General features: G+C 38.7%; 1 protein-coding gene and 1 long non-coding RNA gene across 2 annotated transcripts in view; one reads left to right on the forward strand and one right to left on the reverse strand.

The window, feature by feature from the left end:
• The window catches only part of LOC105392559 (protein O-mannosyl-transferase TMTC2), a 96078-nt gene extending 78297 nt beyond the window's left edge, over nucleotides 1-17781 (forward strand). The window contains exons 6-11 of the mRNA XM_038119064.2: nucleotides 5479-5564; nucleotides 6591-6853; nucleotides 10613-10753; nucleotides 11273-11357; nucleotides 14264-14442; nucleotides 15562-17781. Coding sequence (XP_037974992.2) covers nucleotides 5479-5564; nucleotides 6591-6853; nucleotides 10613-10753; nucleotides 11273-11357; nucleotides 14264-14442; nucleotides 15562-15729 — 922 coding nt within the window. The 3' untranslated portion in view covers nucleotides 15730-17781. The remainder of the gene's footprint in view (nucleotides 1-5478; nucleotides 5565-6590; nucleotides 6854-10612; nucleotides 10754-11272; nucleotides 11358-14263; nucleotides 14443-15561) is intronic.
• Nucleotides 8018-8966, reverse strand: LOC125489301. The gene is made up of 2 exons (XR_007266869.1): nucleotides 8916-8966; nucleotides 8018-8279 (listed from the first exon to the last, which is right to left on the reverse strand). It is a non-coding gene; the product is annotated as an uncharacterized LOC125489301 (long non-coding RNA).
• Nucleotides 17782-20088: the final 2307 nt, after the last annotated feature.

A 20088-nucleotide genomic window follows, 5' to 3' on the forward strand; every position in this document is an offset into this window, starting at 1 on the left:
AGTCTGTATCCTCTGGCTCCTTCTAGCTTGGCTCGTGTCAGCCACTTATAAAAAATCCTAGGTACTTACCGCCAACAAGTATAGTGCCACAATCTTATCTGTTCCGGTGACGGCTTCGCTGTGTTCGAATCCAGTGATGCCATCGATTAAATTTTGCCTATTTGTGGTTTAAACGACAATGCATTTCTGCTATTGCCTATTTTATAATTAGGTACATTCATAAGTATAGATAATCAAAATATTGGGTTGATAGTAAATGAAACAGGATATTATACCTATATCAAACGTCATTTGTTGTACCTATGGAAAATTTGTACACGGCGAACATAAATAAAATAAGCTCTAATTATGTTCTGATATAGGAGATTAAATATAGATTACAATGGTATAGGTTATATCAGATCTGTGGGTCGTGGAAATACCGAGATAGACAGACTTAAAAAAAACTATTAGGTTATTATTATTTATTTATTTATGAACACTTTATTTTACATTTTCTAAAGTAACAAGAAATAAGAGCATAAAATTAAAAGAAATTCAGACTATGTACAAAGGCTAATTGCTAAAAAGCAATTTCTCCCAGCCAACCGTTGATAGGTTGGTAGAAGATATCATTAATCATCATTATTTCGTCTAAAATCGCTGCAGGTGCGCGAAATTCTTCTTGGTATACTGCCTATGATTTAAAGTGACATGTCACCTGTAATCAAAGAAAAATAAAGATTATATACTTTTCATTATGACCCATCCCGTCCCCACTGCTGGGGCACGGGATGGGGTGAAAATATTAATAAAATTACATGTGAGTATATGGGTAAAATTATTCGTCATATTTGGCAACACTAACCTGTAGCCGCTGCAACTCGTTCTTCCAATTTTTCAAACGGAATTAAAGGCGCCTGAATACGTTATTCTTCCTGCATAAAAGCCAATATATCTAGTATTACTTTTCTTGCCTCACTTTTCAGCGCTTTTGGGATTATTTTCAGGCAGAAAATCACAAAACAAATTAAATAACGTAGCGTCAGCCTCTTCGCAAAATTGACAACTCAAATAACGCACAGAGTATGAAATGACGTTTGACAATGACGTCTCGTTAGTTGCACATTTTGACCACCGGAACAGATAAGATTGTGGCACTATAAATAATATACTTTTAAACATACAAATAGAGATGACATGTTACGTGGTACCCACAGATGAACGGCTGCAATATACCAGAGATAGGGACTGTTCGTGCGACGATGTAGATTAAATCTGTATTTGCAAACGCCTATGTGTTTAGCACTACATGTGCGGCGGAGCCGAGCGAACAAACATCCTCCGGCAAGTAACCGATCGAATGACATACGAGACAGCGTGCCATTCAAACACATACTCTATTTGTATCTCTAAATACTGAAAAACAAGACATGGTTTCACGTAATCGTTACATGTTTATAAAAATATAGACCTTGACTTAGATAGGTACTTTTAGCAGTATCAACGAGGAGCAAGGCAAGAATTTACAAGATGAGATTTTTCTCCAGGGCCTAAGGTACCTTTCCAAAAGCATTGGCCATTCATTACCGATAGCTACGCAGATTGCGCTGGCACCAAGTCCACTCTTGAATGTTATGATATCTGAGTCTTGTATTCAATTGAAATCTACAGACCGAATCAATCACAGAGTAACTCACGCTTTGACACAGATTACTTTAGTGTTGACAGACGTGGGTGTGTGCGATAGCGAACCGAGCTCCGGCAAACGTTCTTCAGTGTGGATCCGATCGAATTCGATTACAGCTGTGTTCCTCATGTTTAGAGATACTACAAGTGTGTTTACCGTGCGGAAGGCACATCATTTTATTTCGTATTTACTTATGTAAATACCGCTATGTACTGAGATTAATCGGTGAGATTGTGGCATTGAGTATTGAACCAATATAAGATAGAATTACAAAAGAATTAATCTATCGATGCTTCACTTTGCGCGGGTCTCCACTTAAAAATAATCCACCTATTGTTTTATTTAGTAGCGCTCGCCGTTATCAAGTGTCCTTATCTGGATCCAATATATGTAAATGACAGGGAACCCGACACGGCAAAGCTTCTTCCAATACAAACGCATTTACGCTCAAAAACAATTAGGGCCGAATATTAAATAGCGTCGGTTGGTCCGTTGGCCGAAATGGTGAATCGGAATCGAAAATTCAATTCGCAGTGACAGATTCGTTTACAATTAACTTTGAACGCAAAACTATTGCTGTGAAAGCGTTTGTACACGGCGGCGGCGGCGGGGGATCGTTAGCTGTAATGCGGCTGCTTTTGTAAACATTAATTTAATTTGCAATTTGTCGCCCGGCGTAGATCGCGGAATGCTATATCGCGTGACGCGGCGCACGTCACGTTATCTTTACCCCAACTGTACTGTAAGCATTAGCTGCTGCATAAATAACTTTATTGTTCTCTATAGCTTTACTGCTTTGTTTACTGTGGCCTGATTCCTCGGTTAATTGAAAACTTACCGAGCTTGGGGCCGCCACTCATATAACTCGTTATCTTTTCCAGTGTAAGAAAAGTTTTGCGCCTCCGCTCACTGGCTAGAATAAATTACACTACGAATTTGTTTTTGTACTTATCAGAAAATACGTGTCCAAAATATGAAATTTTATTCGAATACGTACTTGTAACCAATTTAGGACATAATGGTTGAAGTGATGTGATTGAAATGAAAAATACAATAGCCTTGCTATTTTTATAAATTTTGAAATATCGCATTTAAAAATCCTTTTACAATGAATGATAGAAAATAGACGTAACATTAATATTGGTATATTGAAATTAGTCCAGAAAATAAATTTAATATTTGGCAATATTGGCATAGACTTAACGGTCTATGATATACCGCTAAAGATAAAAATATAATTTCTTTATTGTGTTTTTTTTTGTATAATACAATATGCTTGTTACTCTCTAATGATACCAAATTTCATGCTCGACACAGTATAAAGTAATTGTGAAATTCCATCAACTCGTAAACTAGGTAAGTTTCTTTTTGCGAATGACAGAATTATAATTTGGAGTGTTTCTTCAGACGGAAAATTATGTTCACAGAAGCTCGAGCCTTTCGGGCAAGGTTTATAAATACAAAATAATATAATCTAGGGTTAGTTGCGGGTGGCTTGATATTAAATCAGGTGAAACTTTTGTATTTAGGCTTCAATAACAAAAAGGGTATTTACCAGGTACTAGGTATGGGACTAAATTAGCGACATTACAGCATAATTTAGGGAGATATGTTTCAGCTCATTCATATTTGTAATATTATAGTAATTATGTTTCAATGGTTTTAAATTGAAGTCTTGTGATGAAGCTTCTGTGGCACTGGGTCGTGGGTTCGAATTCGGCTTACGGGTAACATGATGAGCAATTGTGTTTGCCTTGTATGGTTGTTTTGTTCTATAAGGTGCTGCTGGGAGTCATGGTCCGAATGAAAAATGGTATAAGCTGGTAAGGCTAGGCAGGTAAAATACACCATAACCAATCATTATTTCTATGACACATACATATAGCATGTCCTTTGTAAGTACTTCGAGCAAAAAATAAATGAGACTTTTTCTTCAATCAAACGAAATACTGCGACTTAAGTACATTCGTGAGAAAGGGCTATGCGTGCAATGTAACAAAGGTTTAAATTATACCTACCTAATATCAATAAATATCAGTAGATTTGTGCAACGTCATCTCATTACGGACCGCAAATAACAAGCGAATAATATTGCAAATTGTCACATAACCTCGACCGGTTGATAAAAACTGTCGTGCGGACGACATCGCCTCCCATGAATAATGCAGGCGGGCGCGCGTCACCACCCTAATGAGACTCTACTGACTGACTACTCTGTGACACTGCTCTGTGATATTATGCAACTGCTGCACATGTGTTTAATTTTTAATTTGGCTTATTAATGTTTTTAATGCAAACATTTGACGTGGTTTACAATCGCATGGTAGCTTGAATGTATCCGGATATACTATCATTATCTCGACTTTGGCTATTTTGGACGTTGATGGGGACATTTTATTAAGAGCTAGACTGAATATGGAGCCGGTGGAGTGTGGACATTACCTACTCTAAGGATTTAAAATTAATCTGTTGCTCTCTTGCTTTGAAAATATACGTAAATTACCTAAACAGGACAGCAATATTTAATTTCGTATAAATATTTTATACTAGGCACCCTAAATAAACTACTTGGCGATAGGCTGAAATTACTATACACTATGATTATTTTACTATAAACCGTGAATTATATATTATAGTTTTAAATAAAATAAATAGTCTCAAAAGTGCAATCAAGCAGCTCTGAACCAATCAACACAAAATAATCACTCCATAAGAACTAGTATCGTCCGTGCAATATAGAGCTCATGAATAATGCAGGGCTGTACAGGGTGCTCTAATGAGAGGCGTCCGCTATTACGACGGCAATAATTCGTTACTAATACCCTCTACAGCCTCCGCAGTGTTTGTTTTAATTGCATTGTTTCGTTGCCGGGATTGTGCAAGTGGTTTTGCGCATATTTGATGACTGTTTTTGTTTCCGTTGTCACTTCGTTGGTGCGACGTGACACTATTGTGCCGTGACAATTAGGTATACGAATTTTAAAAATAAAACATTGTACATTGGCGTATTTTTACTTATGGTCATAATAATATGGTTATTGTATTTTGACTACTGATTTGATAGTTAGACGTTTTGTGCGACTTTCAAAGCAAGCGTACATTGTAAAACCTTGATTGTCGTGCGCGCTCTTCTAGGGTTCCTGAACATTACTCAAAATATTTTCATATTATCTTTTCCATCCATCGTTTGTGTGATACAGATTACTTTAGGCAATGAGGCCACCTTTTTGTACTATTTTTTAAGTTTATAAGTACAAAAACACATTTCCTTTTGGTGCAATAAAGAGTACTTATATTGTAACATAGTTCTCTCACCATTTTATGAGGAGAGCTATTGCCACAACTACATCCGAATATTAGTGTGAATCAAAAGCACAATGACAATTAACGTAAAAAGTAATGTTAATACAATAAAGCATATTTGCGGTTTATAGTAATTTAAAATACTCGTATTTGTATGGTGAAATAGTATTCATACACCACACTAACTCAATTTACTTGAAACCATAGCTCCGTGGAAAACTGCATTAGGTATAACAAGGTGCTTGACTAGCAATGAAATTTAAATGCATAAGCTTTCATTTCATATTTTAGTGTCATAAAAACTTTTTTTTCCCGTGCACTAGTATGCCTGTGTGATGAAACCAAAGAAATTAGGTTTTTATTGAAAGCGTAAATTTCACCTCATAAATCTAATTAAGAGGCTTAAGTTTAAAAATACATCTTACAAAATATTTGCCTAACACTCATTTATAATATTTTCGCAATGTGCCACCACAGAGTAATAACTTTTATTTTTCTTGTTTCAGAGGAATATTGCTTCAAAACCAAAGGCGATACGAAGCGGCCATTAAAAGTTTTGAGCGAGCAATTTACTTTAGACCCTCAATGGCCTGTAAGTATTAACTTGAAGTTTTGTAACTGTCGCAAATTATAGGCCCGCCGCGGTGATTAAGCGTCATAATAATTTTAATTAAACATAACAAAGTTGTTTTTTGTTCAACTGCTCGTGACACGAACGTGCCAAATGATGGAAACGTACGACTTGAACTCAATGACAGATGACAACTCAAAAAAAGCACTTTTGTTTTATTTGGCATTTTGTCACGCAGAAGCAGCCGCTCCGTTCCAATTCGCACTTTTACAAAACGCTTATTTACTTTAATACCGGGAAACGTTATGTTTTATTTATTTTCCAGAGCGGACTTACTTATAATTTTACCACTGGAAATTTTCATGTTGTCCCAATGACATATTTGGGTCAGCACACCGATATCAATTTCTCGTTAGTGAATGTAAATTGTCGCTATAGTGCCACAAACTTATCTGTTCCGGTGAGAGCGAACTAAATTGGTCCATATAATCTATGTCAATATGAAATTCATTTAGTAAGTAATGAGGCATGGACCAATTTAGTTCGCTCTCACCGGAACAGATAAGTTTGTGGCACTATACTATATTATTTGTTCCAGTTTACTTAACATCTGTCAAATTGAGCACAAAACGAACGATTTTTTTGGACATATACAAGTGGCATGAATTTATACTGGTACTGAACTGAATAAAGTATACCTAGTGTTCAAATACATTTGTCAATTATTCATTTGTATTTACTTTGATCACTCTAATAAGTATAATTATAATGACCCTCGTGAAGGGGTTGTGTTCGAATATAAGAGCCAATACCTTAGTGCACTGATCCAATAAATACTAAAAAGTTATCGACAAAACTATGACCTGATTGTTCTGTGTAAGTAGTGTATCCGTGTAGCTCTAAATAAATGTCTTTTCTTTCTTTTTTTCTGATTGCTATCATTGCTTCTACAATTATTGACCACAGCAAAAGGCTAGTCACCATTTTATTAGCGCCCCCCAATAACTTACTTCAAAACTACCACCTCTAATCCACTCCCCTTTGCAGTGGCGTACGTGAACCTGGGCGCGGCGCTGGCGTCGGACGGGCGTCTCTCCGAGGCGGTGAGCGTGCTACGCGCGGGCACTCGCGTGGACGGCACGCGCGTGCGTGACCGGCGCGAGCACGACTCTGCACGCGTGTCAGCGCTCGTGCAGCTAGCAGCGCTGCACGTGCAGCGCTCGCACTGGCACAAGGCGCTGGCCGCGTATAGAGAAGCGCTGCAGATTATACCCGAGTCGGAGGTGCCGATTGTGGGGTGGACTAGACATGTGAGTTTGAGTTTTATGCTTTTGTTTGTTAGTTGTTGATCGCGAGTTTCCCATAGCCGTTGAAATTGAAAGGATTCCTGTGGGAATCCCGAGTATTTATTATGAGAGGAGAAGGTTTTTTTACATCATTCCAGGAGTTCCTTAGCCGAGAAAAGGCAATTAAATATTTTCTCGTAACAAAATAGGTATTTTAGTTAAATTAAGATTTTTTTTTTTTCACATGAATTTGAGAAATTTAAATTGTAGATTGTAAATTGAATATTTTGATTTTCTATCAAAAAGCTTGATATCAAATGTAACATGAAAATTTGTTAAGCCGTTCAAAAGTCATGCATCATTAACATTGGTAAGGATAGGTCACGTGTTTGTTAATTAGGTCGACGTGTTGTGTAGCCCAGAGTTAGGCGTTTAATCCTGGGTTAAGTGTTGGACTAATCAGCTCACTCTGGTTGGTGCAAATATGGGATAAACTTCCAGAGAGCTATAGATACCTTCATGACCTATGTATCACTATGTGCATTTTTGCGATCCACTTTCCTGCATCATTACCCTACCTCTAGATACCTACCTATATAATTATATCCTCCTCTAAGCACTACCCAACAAGCAAAATGGTCGAATAAGGGCCCATTTATAGCACTTAAAATCGAATAAGTATTGATTAATGGCTGACATTTTACTAGATTGTGCCATAAAAGTGGTACAGCTATTAATAAGCATTTTTATCTAATTTGCGCTGTAACAATGTCGAATACACATCTACTCGACCTATATTCGACCTATATAGCCCGTTTATTCGACATTTCTATAAAAGCTGCTTTATTTTATTTAACGCACACATTAGTGCTGAAAGAGAGCTTTAAGAGTTATTAATTCGCTTATTGATTGTTCAGGTTGCTATTATAGAACTATTACTCATCATTGTATTATTTGGATCTAATTTGCTGAATAAAAGATTTTATTTTACTATACTGCATCATTGTAACTCTTATAGCTTCATTAATCGACATTTCGAATAAAAGCTTTCAAATAACTGTAATAGCTCACATACTATTTGAAATGCTCTTATGGCACATTAATTCGATAAATAATTCAGTAACAGCATTTTGGTTACGTTTATACAGTTTATAGTAATTTAATGTGACAAGCAAATAAATAATTCCATTGCACATTCATTTTTTTATTACGTGATAAAATGGATTACAAGTCATGGAAATTAAAAAAGAAAATTAAAACAAAGATACGGAAAAATTCAAACTAAGGTTCAAACAAAGTATTTGTCTCAAAATTCGTCAAGTGCGATGGCCGAAACGTCAAGTGGTTCCGTTGTTCCACAGAAAACAACTGAAGAAATCGGGGGCCTGGTGTCTCGGTCCATAAAACATATCCTCCCTTCTCAATTGTCTGCACAATCTTGAAAACCATTCTGGAAAAAAAGCGTGATTAGTATCTTTTCTGCTTTATTCAAGTTGTATACTTGCTTGCTTTGCAATCAATCAATCACTTTTAAATGTTTGCTATATTCTATTCTGAAAATCAATGTAATAAATTTTTCATCGTGTGAAGAAAATGAAGTTTTTTTTTATAATTATATAGTTGCTAATTTATCATTAAGTATGAAATGAAGCAAATATGAACCAATCGTTAATTAATTACATTTAATAAAATACATCAAATGACATTCACCCCAACTCGGGTTAGTCAAGCTAAGGATTTTGCATTGAGGAACCCTAAATTTATTTAATGATGGCTGCTTGTTTTGCTATAAGTGCAACATAGTAACTATTATTGCATCAAAAATCGATTAATAGTGCTGTAATAGCGATATACGAACAAACATGGCTATTATTTTATTTTTATAATTTATTTAATTAATTTTGACCATATTTACTATTTTTTAAGAAAGATTTAACGTAGCCCTTAAACATATGTTAAAGAATTCCTATTACTTTATCGATAAAGTTAAATGCGCCTAAGATTTTTCGTATACGAATGTGTAAAATGCAACAATAGAAATTGCACTAGTAATAACTCATTTAGTTATTAATGGAGACTTACTTACCTTTATGCTTTTGTAATCAGTCATTACGATAGATCAGTCACAATAATCCACGGATTTTCTTCCATATCTGTTCCATCAACTGTTCTATGCTATACATAGGTATACATAGGTGTGTCCAGTCGTATACCCTGATCAGTTTGGATAATAAGTTAAATAAGTTAATCCATAACTCTCGTGTTTGTCACCGACACGCATAGGAGAGGATTTAGCACTAGTAGGTATTACACAATTTAACTTCCCTTCCCTTACGTAACATCTGTGTCAATGTCTCATATGATAACCAAAATCTCCGCATCACAGACAGATTGCAATTAACACTCAACTTATGACAATCAGCGTTTCAACGGGCCCCTCTCGATTCCGCGGTAATTCGATAAAATCATGAGGCGCGTGGAATCTCCGCGCTAGATCGAGTAGACAGGGCCCCGCAGCGCCGCATTCATCGACTTAGCGTCGGCTGCTCATCACTGGTTTTAGTACCCTTATTCTGTAGCTTTCTGTTGGTAACCTTGGATGGGTGTGTTAAACTACACTCGCGAGCAATTACATACTTGTCAGAAAACCCAATATCTGTCTCAAAATAAATACCCTGCCCTGGCTAAGGATCGATCCTGGGACCTTCGGCATATTATTATTCTGGTACACCATTAGGTCATCAATTATATTTTTTATACTGGACGATGATATCTGTAACCATAAAGATCTGGCTATAAAATATTGTTAATATTCATATTTCAATTTAAAAGTTATCATAAATCTTCAAGCGTACCGTCGTAAAACGAGAAAATCCATTACAAATTATCAGCATTATCGGCAGAATCTACACTTGACAGCCGTTTGATATTAACAATTCCCGGCGGATATCGGCTGGGAGTTAGTGAATAGGGGGGTGGTTATCGATTCCGCTCCCAAATGTAATGCATACGTAACATTTCACTCCACCATTATCGCAGGCTTTGCGTGCGATACCAGTTATCGGAACGATGTCGTTTAAACGCCCGTTTACCTATTCGAAGCCGCACGGCAGAGCGTACCTAAATTAAATAGGGATAGAGATTCATTTTGTACTGTCGTATGTCTCGGAATGGATTCGATGGTATCTTTTAGAAGACTTGCAAATACAAATGCGAGCGCTTACGGGTTGCATCCCACCGGGAGTAGATAAGACGACACAGATTTCTTATTTATTCAGTGTTTAGCGAAAGTTTCAGGCGCATTGTAGCTTAAATATTCTGTTGTAATATATGTTGTGCAACGAAGTAAAATACCATTTAAAGGTTCAATAACACACAGCGAAATTATTGGTACAACTACTGTAACTTATCATCACGTGGACATGCACAACGGAATATTTCAAGGGTATCGAATCGAACGTACCGTCACGAAATATGATATCCTTTTATCTTGGCTAAATGAAAGGAAAAACTACGGTTTTCATAGAAAAGTTGACCTTAAAATCCAAGATTCAAATGTCTTTTCATCACATGACGCCCTACCTCTAACCACTAAACTATTCACTCCTTACACCACTCTTCTAACGAACCCTATCCCCCACAGAGCTTTTGAGCTTCCTCACGATGGCGGGCCATCCGACCCCAACCTTGGCTGAGCCTGTAATATGGGTATCGGACAGCTGATATACATATTTACACAGACACATATTAAATAAAATATCTAATGAGTCCTATCCCCCACAGAGCGTGCTCACGATGGCGGGCGAGATATACGCGCAGCTGCGTCACTGGGCGCAGGCGGAGCGCAGCGCGCGGCAGGCGCTGGCGGCCGCGCCCCGCGACGCCGCCACGCACCTGGCGTATGCGAAGCTACTCGCTAGGAATGTGAGTACACATTACTCTTATTGTGAATCTTTCATAAGTGTTTTTTACAACATGTGGATTTCATCACGCACGCGGGATGGCACGCCATTTTCCCGCGTCTCGCGTGCATATAAATCGCGTTGCAATAAATACTTGAATAAACGCGTGCGGGGCAATCCCGCGTGCGTGAACAAATCCGCGTGCTGTTAAAAACAGCCTTAAAAGTGAATAAAAAGGTCGCGTGAGCGTCGGCGAAACAAATAAGATTCGATTCGGCGAGTACAAGCTACGAAGCCTACGCCGTAGTCGTTCGTAGCACCGTAGCAGTTCGTAGCCGTCGCGTAGTAGGTATGTCGTAGCATGTGATAGTGCTATGAAAATAAATATTTCAATATTAATTGAAGTTCATATTAATGTGCATTCTCTAGAGTCCAACAATAATAACTTTGAGTATCAGACACCAGTATCATATTTCGTAGATGCAGTTGAATACATAAGTAATAATCTTATTGACATACTAAATCATGTATTTTGTTCCAGGCATCAAGAAGTTTGGAAGCTGAAGAATGGTTCAAAAAGGCGTTAAACTTAGATCCAAACAATCCAGAAGTGCGAGATCAATTTGGTGAGTGGCATAACCATTAAGTGTATCGACGGCTATGATTGGGTCATTCGTTCAAACATTATCACCGGTGACGATGAGATGGGAAATGTTCATGCGGATTCCACCGAATGAAATCGTGATTAAATAATGGTAATAACTAGAACAGGTCCCCGGGCCACTCGCAACATCACTCGTGCAAATTAAAATCTCCCCGACACAGTGCAATGAGCCACCATTCGCAATCAAATAGGATTAAACTTGGTTTCTGTGTAGGCTGTATGAAATGCGCCGGCCTAACTTCGTCGTCGTCAAAAGCTAACTAGTTTTATTAAGAGCAAGGAGTATATTTCAGCACAAGTGTCACCACTTAATTTGCATATGAGTTTGGCGAGCGAGGCACGTTTCAGTTTAAAAATTCGTCGACTGCAAAGTCTGTCAAAAATGGGCCAACCGCTTCATATGGAAATTCACAAAAAAGTTTCACTATCCCGCTCAAAGTTCGACGGTCAACTCGTCATTCTGCTTCCATTTTATTTTTTGTTACTTTTTTACAGACACGAAATTCAAATTTTTATTATTTCCATTTTTATTGGCGTTTCCGCGTTCTTTTTCGTTTTTAGTAATTTAGTTGCGGAAATAAGAACAAAACAGTCAATGAGAGAGAAACCCTTCGGTAATATAACATGATTCAGGGCTAAGGCATAAAAGCTTTGGCTGGTTTAGGCACTCGATAATAGGACGTGACGTTTATTCGACCTTCGGGCTCACGGAATATCCAGCCACATAAAAAATAACGAAGTGGCCACTAAAAATGGCGAGGGAACGCCGCGACTAGACATTCGGTATTTCTATAACAAACGCCCGTAACTCAATTTGTGCCTGTCTCGCTTAATAGTGCTCGATCAAATGAATTTAAAATTGCTCTCCAGCGCTTCGTACAATACCGTGACGTCCTCCTAACACGACGCGGCCTTTGTCTGGAGCTGTATTTCAGTACCACAACCACTGGAGCAAGAAATTGTCGAGTTTACCGAGCTAACATGTGTGAAATTTCAAATTACGCGAAATATCGCTCACACTGTACAATGATTGTTTTACTTATCTTGGGCCGTAAATCAGACGGGACTACTGGTTGTGTCGGCTCGCGTTGTTATTTCGTTTCGTGTGTGAAATTATTTGACAGTTAATAAAACTAAAGTGGTCATAAACGGCAGAGACGCGGCCCTAAAATGGACACGGATTACCATTAGTCAGTTCTGCGTCTGCTCTATGGGCTTGTGTGCAGATGTCCTCGCATGTTTTCGTTTACCGTAAAACAAGTTAACCGCCCGTTATGTTAAATTATTTGACAGTTTCTAGTGCCATTGTCGGATTATGCGTTGTAACTTGTGCCAAAATATTTGTGCAGTTTGTTCTGTACTTTTAACAATCGCTTAAATGGGTATGTCGTATAATATAAGCGCTCTACAAATTCGAAAGGACTTTCAGGTTTGCGGCATTATCAAGTTGTAGGTTTTTGGATGCTATCTCGTTATTTTTCTGTTAGTTCTTTCTATAACGCATATTGCGGAAGTTTGTCGGCGCGAGCGAGCTTCAACACTTCACAGCAGCTGTTGTCCATTCTTTGAGAACAGATTTCGTATATAAGTACCTATCTACGCTTCCACATTTACGTTCAAAGTTAGTCTCGAAAATTCGTTTGATATTGATTTATTATTAAGTGCGTGTACTTAGTTGAAAAGCTTTTAGAGTAATCTCTCTCAGACATAAATGTCTGATCTTGCGATCAGATCAGATATTGTAGATAGGTAATTCACGTTTATAAAATTCGCATTTACTGTTTTTCAGACCGTAAAACTTGCGTAAAATTTTCTCTTTATTAACTATTGATGATGAGAAACAAGAGGGGATAGGAATATCTGAACAACTTCATGAAAAAAACATGGCTTAATAAATCATTTTGCAAGACCTTATATATATCTAAACTATTCCACGATCAATACATCATCATCATCATCATCAGCCAATAATCATCCACTGCTGGACATAGGCCTCTCCCAAGGAGCGCCACAACACTCGGTCCTCGGCCTTCCTCATCCAACCACTACCCGCCACCCGCCTAAGGTCGTCAGTCCAGCGGGCAGGAGGGCGTCCCGCGCTACGTTTGCCTGTTCGTGGTCTCCACTCGAGAACTCGTCTACCCCAACGGTTATCGGTTCTTCGGCAGATATGACCAGCCCACTGCCACTTCAGCTTGCATATTTTGACAGCTATGTCGGTAACTTTAGTCCTCTGACGGATAACCTCATTTCTGATACGATCCATCAGAGAAACCCCAAGCATAGCTCTCTCCATAGCACGCTGAGCGACTTTAAATCGGTGGACCAGTCCTACCGTCAGTGTCCACGTCTCTGCACCATACGTCATCACTGGCAGGACGCACTGGTTGAAGACTTTTGTCTTCAGGCTCTGAGGAATGGCCGAGGAGAATATGTGACGAAGTTTCCCGAATGCAGCCCAACCCAGTTGGATGCGCCTTGCAGCCTCCTTGTCGAAGTTGCTTCTGCCTAGCCGAATAGTCTGCCCGAGGTAGACATATTCTTGCACAACTTCGAGTGTTGCCTCACCAACGGTGACCGGCTCCGGTTTGATGTGAGCATTGTACATGACTTTCGTCTTGTCCAAGTTCATTCCGAGGCCTACACGTCGGGAAGCAGCATTTAGGCCACTTAGCATCCAGCTGAGTTCCTGCAGAGATTCTGCCATAATAACGATGTCGTCGGCGAAGCGGAGGTGTGACATGTACTCGCCATTTATACATATGCCATGTCCTTTCCACGATCAATACGTTGACGCGTTATTAACACTTAAACCGTCAGTTACTTCTACAAACGCGAGGGTTAAAACCCAACCCTGTCCCTTCACAGGTCAATTCCTCCGCTCCCAGCAGCGGCTGTCAGAAGCAGCGGAGCAGCTGGTGGCAGCAGCCCAGCTGGCGCCGTCCAACGCAGCGCGGGCGGCGGCGGCAGCGCGGGCGTTGCGGGACGCGCAGCGCTGTCGCAGCGCGGAGCGGTGGTATGAGCGGGCAGCTGCGCTTAGCCCTGAGGTGGGTAGTTTAAGCTGGGCATTGTGAATAGTGTTGCCAGGTTGACACCTTAGTTTCAGTAATGTGGCCAGTTGAAGAACCTAAAAAGGGCTACATTGCCCTTACCGAGCTAAATCATTAAACTACGAATTCACCTGCACTTAAAAAGTGCTCGATCTAGGCCCAAAAGGGCTAAGGTTAGGCAATACTGGTTGTGAGTTTAGTGCGCATCGGTGGCTTTAGTGTAAAATCTTTCGTTCATGTTTATTGAAAAAAAATAGAAAGATGATGTAAGATGTAGGTATTAGTTTAATGTAAAGGGTGGAATGTAAGCAGTGAATTTACGAAGAATGGGTTTTTGCAGAAAGAATATTCGAAAAAAAAAACAGATCGGTATATTTAAGAATAGTCTCAGAAGATACAAGTCAGTAAAAAATGTACTCGTCATCTCTGCCAACTGAACTTGTGAGCGTTTGAACCGAACTAGCTATATTCTTTGCAGTTCCCGAGTTTCAGAGTTCTTACAACATGCTCTCTCCAATCCACGTTACGTGAAACCAAGCTTTGTGCCTAAGCAGAAGTACACCGTATAAAGCTGTATAAAAGAGCTGCAAAGAGGATTACAAGGCACGTCGGCGGCATACTATTTCCACTTGGCTCCGCAACTTACGAACTATGTACATAAGTATATGTACCTATCTATAGCTACTGAAAATAGAACACATACGTTATTCTATTGGGTAGTACCGCCCATTCCGTTTGCTACAAATCTTTCGATTTCGTTCGGCTTTGTTTGTTTTATTTGAATCCTGTTTTGTGTGACAGTAGCGTTATTTAATAAAATAACCTGTTTGGTTATAATGGTACTGTAATCTAAAGGGGGTCACTGAAACTCACTCTTTGTTTAAAACGAATTAAGTATCTAGGTTATCTTTTGAATTCCTTATAAAACAATTATTAGCTAGTAGATTCTGTGAACTCAGACCGATTCACTTTAAACATCCTATCCATATCTTTGAAATCAATTAATCAAGCGCCAATTGAATTGATTTCAAAGTCAGTACTCAACTGTTAGAATATATGTATTTACGTATACATAAGTATAAAAAGGCTTCCAGTGACACAAATCTTTTCCCACAGGATGCACAAAGCCACTCCAACCTCGGGGCTATTCTACACCTGAACGGTAAATACGCGGCAGCGGCGGCGGCGTACCGGCGCGCCCTGCAGCTCCTGCCCGGAGACGAGATCACGCTCACCAACCTCAAGAGAGTATACACCCTCATGACCAACCAGCATAGGACGTAACTCTGTCTGTACCTTGTAATTATCATTCCTAAGCGTTGTTTGCTTTCGGCCGCTCGGCTCCCGATATGTAACTTTATCAGGAAGGAGATGTGCATGTAAAAACGTTGTTTTTGCCAACTGCCTAAATTTCTAACTAGGTAAGAGAAATCGGGACATGCCCGTGTGAACCGAATAAAGCATGTTATATATTTATGTATGTAAATACGATTTCTATAACAATACCAATTCAATTATAACCATAGACGTAGGAAAGAAGGGGATTTTATCAATTTAACTGTCTATGTATATTAAACGGTGGTAAAGCCGTGAAAGGGTCTTGAGCAACGTTAGGAGTAGTTAGAAATTTTTGTAAATAGGAAATTTGGAAATAAATAAAACAGTTTTTATACATGTCAAAGAAGTGTAATATAATGATAATTAATTATGATGAAATTGTTGAATTTCTTGTCTTTGTAACATTTATATGAACGGTTAGTTTTGGTTGTCTTCCAATGAGAACGTGATGCTGTTATTAGTTTTCTATTAATTATTGATTGCTTTCAACTAAAGTGTTGTAATTTAACGGAGTGTTGGAGGTTGATCGTCAATTTGTGATTCACTTCAGTTTTCTTGACTCTATGAGCCGTTTTTCTTGACAGCTGTCAGTTGAGTTTTTGGGTAAGCCGATAGATGGCGTGAAAACGTAGTGTACCGAACGTCAAATATTGCATACAGAGAGCAAAGAGATTGAAGTATTAAACTCAGAATAAGAACTCACTACTTTTAATAGTACTTCTATTTAGTCTAATTTACAAGTTCAGAATGTAAATTTTTCAAGCGTCGTTGCCGTAGAGAACGCCTGAGGGCAGATATAGAATTTCCGCTGTGGAAATAAGATTTCAGCTGACACAAAATCTGTGTTCTGAGGGTTTGACAGTTAGTACAACACAGACAACGCCATCTGTATCTCCAAAAATGAAAACTTTTTTTTTTTAACAAACGGCTCATTATAGTTGAATTTATAACAGGTTAATTTATGTTGTGCCTATTACTTTCAAAATATGTTATGTGGAAATTATTTCCTCGGTAGAGTATTCAATAAAGTCTGACACATATCTATTATGCATGTATTTGTGTACATACGATCATGATTCGACGTTTTGCTTAACTTATCTGAATCGAACTGTTTATTTACGTTAACTATACACTAATACGTATGGTTGTTGCTATAAATTTATTTATGATAGGAGGGAAAAATGTTATAAGTGATTAATTATTAATTGCTATAGTTCTTGGCCGAGTACACTGAAATCATTGCATAAATGTCGTAAGCTCCATTGAGCTATCAATCTACTTATATATTTTATTTATAATTTTTATATATTTTAAAAGGTTCTTCTCTCCTTTGTTATTTCATACTGTGACAATAAAAATATAATGTACATTACGCTTTGTAGTAATAGTTGGATAATATATTGTTTTCATCTATTTAACGAATATAATTCATACTTTAATTGCTTAAAAACTCATCGATCGATATTATATCAATTGTAAATTAACATTCGAGTATTGAAATACTATAAAATAGATGCAAGTTATGTTCCTTGGCTTAGAAACGATAATCAATTCGTAGCATAAACTTAATAATGTTAAGTTATAACCAATAGATTACTGATTAAATAAATTAATCTTAATATTTTACCTGCAGTACAATTTTGATTGTTTGAATTTTATTCCCCTCTTGTTATATTAAATACTTACTATTATTATATTAAAATAACTGTGTTAATATTTTGACTGCTAAAATGTACCTTCCTATTTTAAGATTATGCTAAAAGTAACCTCATTTTCTTATATTCAATTCCATGAATAACCATGTTCCATAATATATATTTTATATGTAAGTATTTTGTTTCAAATGAGAAGGCTTTGGCGGAATTGTAATAATTAAAAAATATGATTTTATATGAAAAGCGAAATATTTATATTTTAATAGTGTTAAGGATTTAACACAGCAAATCCCCAAGGTGATATATGTTGATATTTTGTAAATAAAAGCTTCGATATTTTACTCTTTATGCATTTTATTTTATTGATATGACCTACTTTATAGGTACCTGATTATATGATTGTAATGAATGCACCGTACATACACTGCAGTATTCTATTCGTGTTGGTGACAAACCCTAGAGACTGACCAACGCTAGATAGGATTTGTCATACAGATTATACAGTGTTTCAGTTGTCGCTGCTCTTTGATAGTCCAAACCAAGGATTATAATACCTTCTCTACTACCATTTTTAAATCTTTAACTGATGGCTCTACCTTGGATTGTCATCGCTTGCATGAATGAAGAAAAATAGTAAGTACGTAAGTACATAACTGCATTCAGTATAACGAGTCATACATTTTCTGATAATGGATAGATACATGCCCTACTATGACGTTAGCTTTCCCCAGGAAGCGCAGCAACACTGCTCTTCTTCCTTATCCAAATATCCAATCACTACCAGCTACCGGTCTATAATGTAATTCAACTTGATTGAAATAATAGATTTAACTAAGTTACCAGTACATGAAATAATAAGTAAGGAAGACATAATCTAAAGTTGCCACGATAAATACCTCATCATCATCATCAGCCTATGTCAACCCACTGCAGGGTATAGGCCTCCTCCATGTTATGCCAAGTTCCACGGTCCTGTGCTACACTCATCCAGTTTGGTCCAGTCACTCTCCTGATGTCATCGGACCAACGGGTCGGCGGTCTACCGACTGATCGCCTTCCCTCCCTTGGCCACCACTCCGACACTGCCTTGGTCCATCTGCCGTCTTGCCGCCTTGCCAGATGCCCTGCCCATCTCCACTTCAGCTTCGTGATCCGTCTCCCAACGTCTTCAACCTTTGTCCTGCGTCGAATTTCTACGTTCGGGATACGGTCCACTAGCGAGATGCCTAGCATGGTGCGTTCCATGGCTCGTTGTGCTACTTTAATTTTGTGCATGCATGTCTTTGTGAGCGTCCATGTTTCGGCACCATAAGTGAGGGTAGGCAGCACACACTGGTTGAAAACCTTGGTCTTCAGGCACTGTGGCAGGCTAGATTTAAAAACATCTGCTAGGTTACCAAAGGCAGCCCACCCTAGCTGAATTCGTCTAGCGATCTCCTTTGTCTGCGAGTCTTTGTCAAAAGATAAACATTGTCCAAGATATATGTACTTGTCCACAACTTCTACTGAGCTGTTGCCTACTGTTATGTTAGGTACGGCTGTAGGACAACTGGTCATGATCTTGGTCTTGGACATGTTCATCTTTAGACCGACGCGCAGAGACGCTACATGCAATTCTTCAAGCATCTCTTGGAGATCAGCAACGTTCTCAGCTAGGACAATAAGGTCGTCGGCAAAACGCAGGTGTGACATGTTAGTGCCGTTGATATTAACACCTCTCTCGTCCCAGTTTAAAGTCTTTAGTGCGTCTTCTAAAACATTTGTAAAGAGCTTGGGAGAGAGAGTGTCTCCTTGACGCACGCCTCGGTTAATTGACACAAGGTCAGTTAGACTATGCATGCGCACCTGCATTGTTGCCTCTTTGTACAGCTCCCGGAGTACATCCACATATCGCTTGTCAATGTTGCAGCGATGGAGAGCATGGAAGACGGCCCAGTGCTCGACTGTGTCGAATGCCTTTTCATAATCTACAAAGGCAAGACACTGGGGCCGGTTGTACTCTTTGCATTTCTCCATCAGCTGTCTGACTGCATGAATGTGGTCAATAGTCGAGTATCGACTCCGGAAGCCGGCTTGTTCGACGGGCTGGTAGTCGTCGAAGCAGTGGTTCAGTCGGTTGCACAGGACCTTGGCAAACAATTTATAGACCTGAGAGAGTAGGCTTATCGGGCGGTAATTGGGTAATTTGGTCTTGTCCCCTTTTTTGTGAAGGATCGTGACTATAGCATTTTTCCACGCTTTTGGTGCTATTGCGTTTTTAAGCACTTCGTTGAAGAGTTTAGCTAGCATTCTCAGTAAGGGAAGTCCACCAGCTAGAAGCATTTCCATATAGACTCCATCTTCACCACACGCTTTTCCTCGTTTCATTGATCCCAGGGCATAGTCTATTTCGGCTTCTGTAATCGGAGGTATGCCATCCTCGTCGAAGCGCTCACTTGGATCAGCTCTCGGGTCTGTAGCGTCTGGTGTTACAGGTTCTGCTGCTTTTGATGTATATAGTTCCGCATAAAACTCTTCAACGATACGAAGAATTTGGTCACGATCGGTTACTTGGTTACCGCGACTGTCAGAGAGCTTATTTATTTCGGACCTGTTTCCACAGAGCTTTCTCTTAAAAACTTTGGGTCCTTTGTTGTCCTGGATGGTGTTT

This window comes from Plutella xylostella, chromosome 12 (assembly GCF_932276165.1).
Source record: "Plutella xylostella chromosome 12, ilPluXylo3.1, whole genome shotgun sequence".
Taxonomy (NCBI): Eukaryota; Metazoa; Arthropoda; class Insecta; order Lepidoptera; family Plutellidae; genus Plutella; species Plutella xylostella.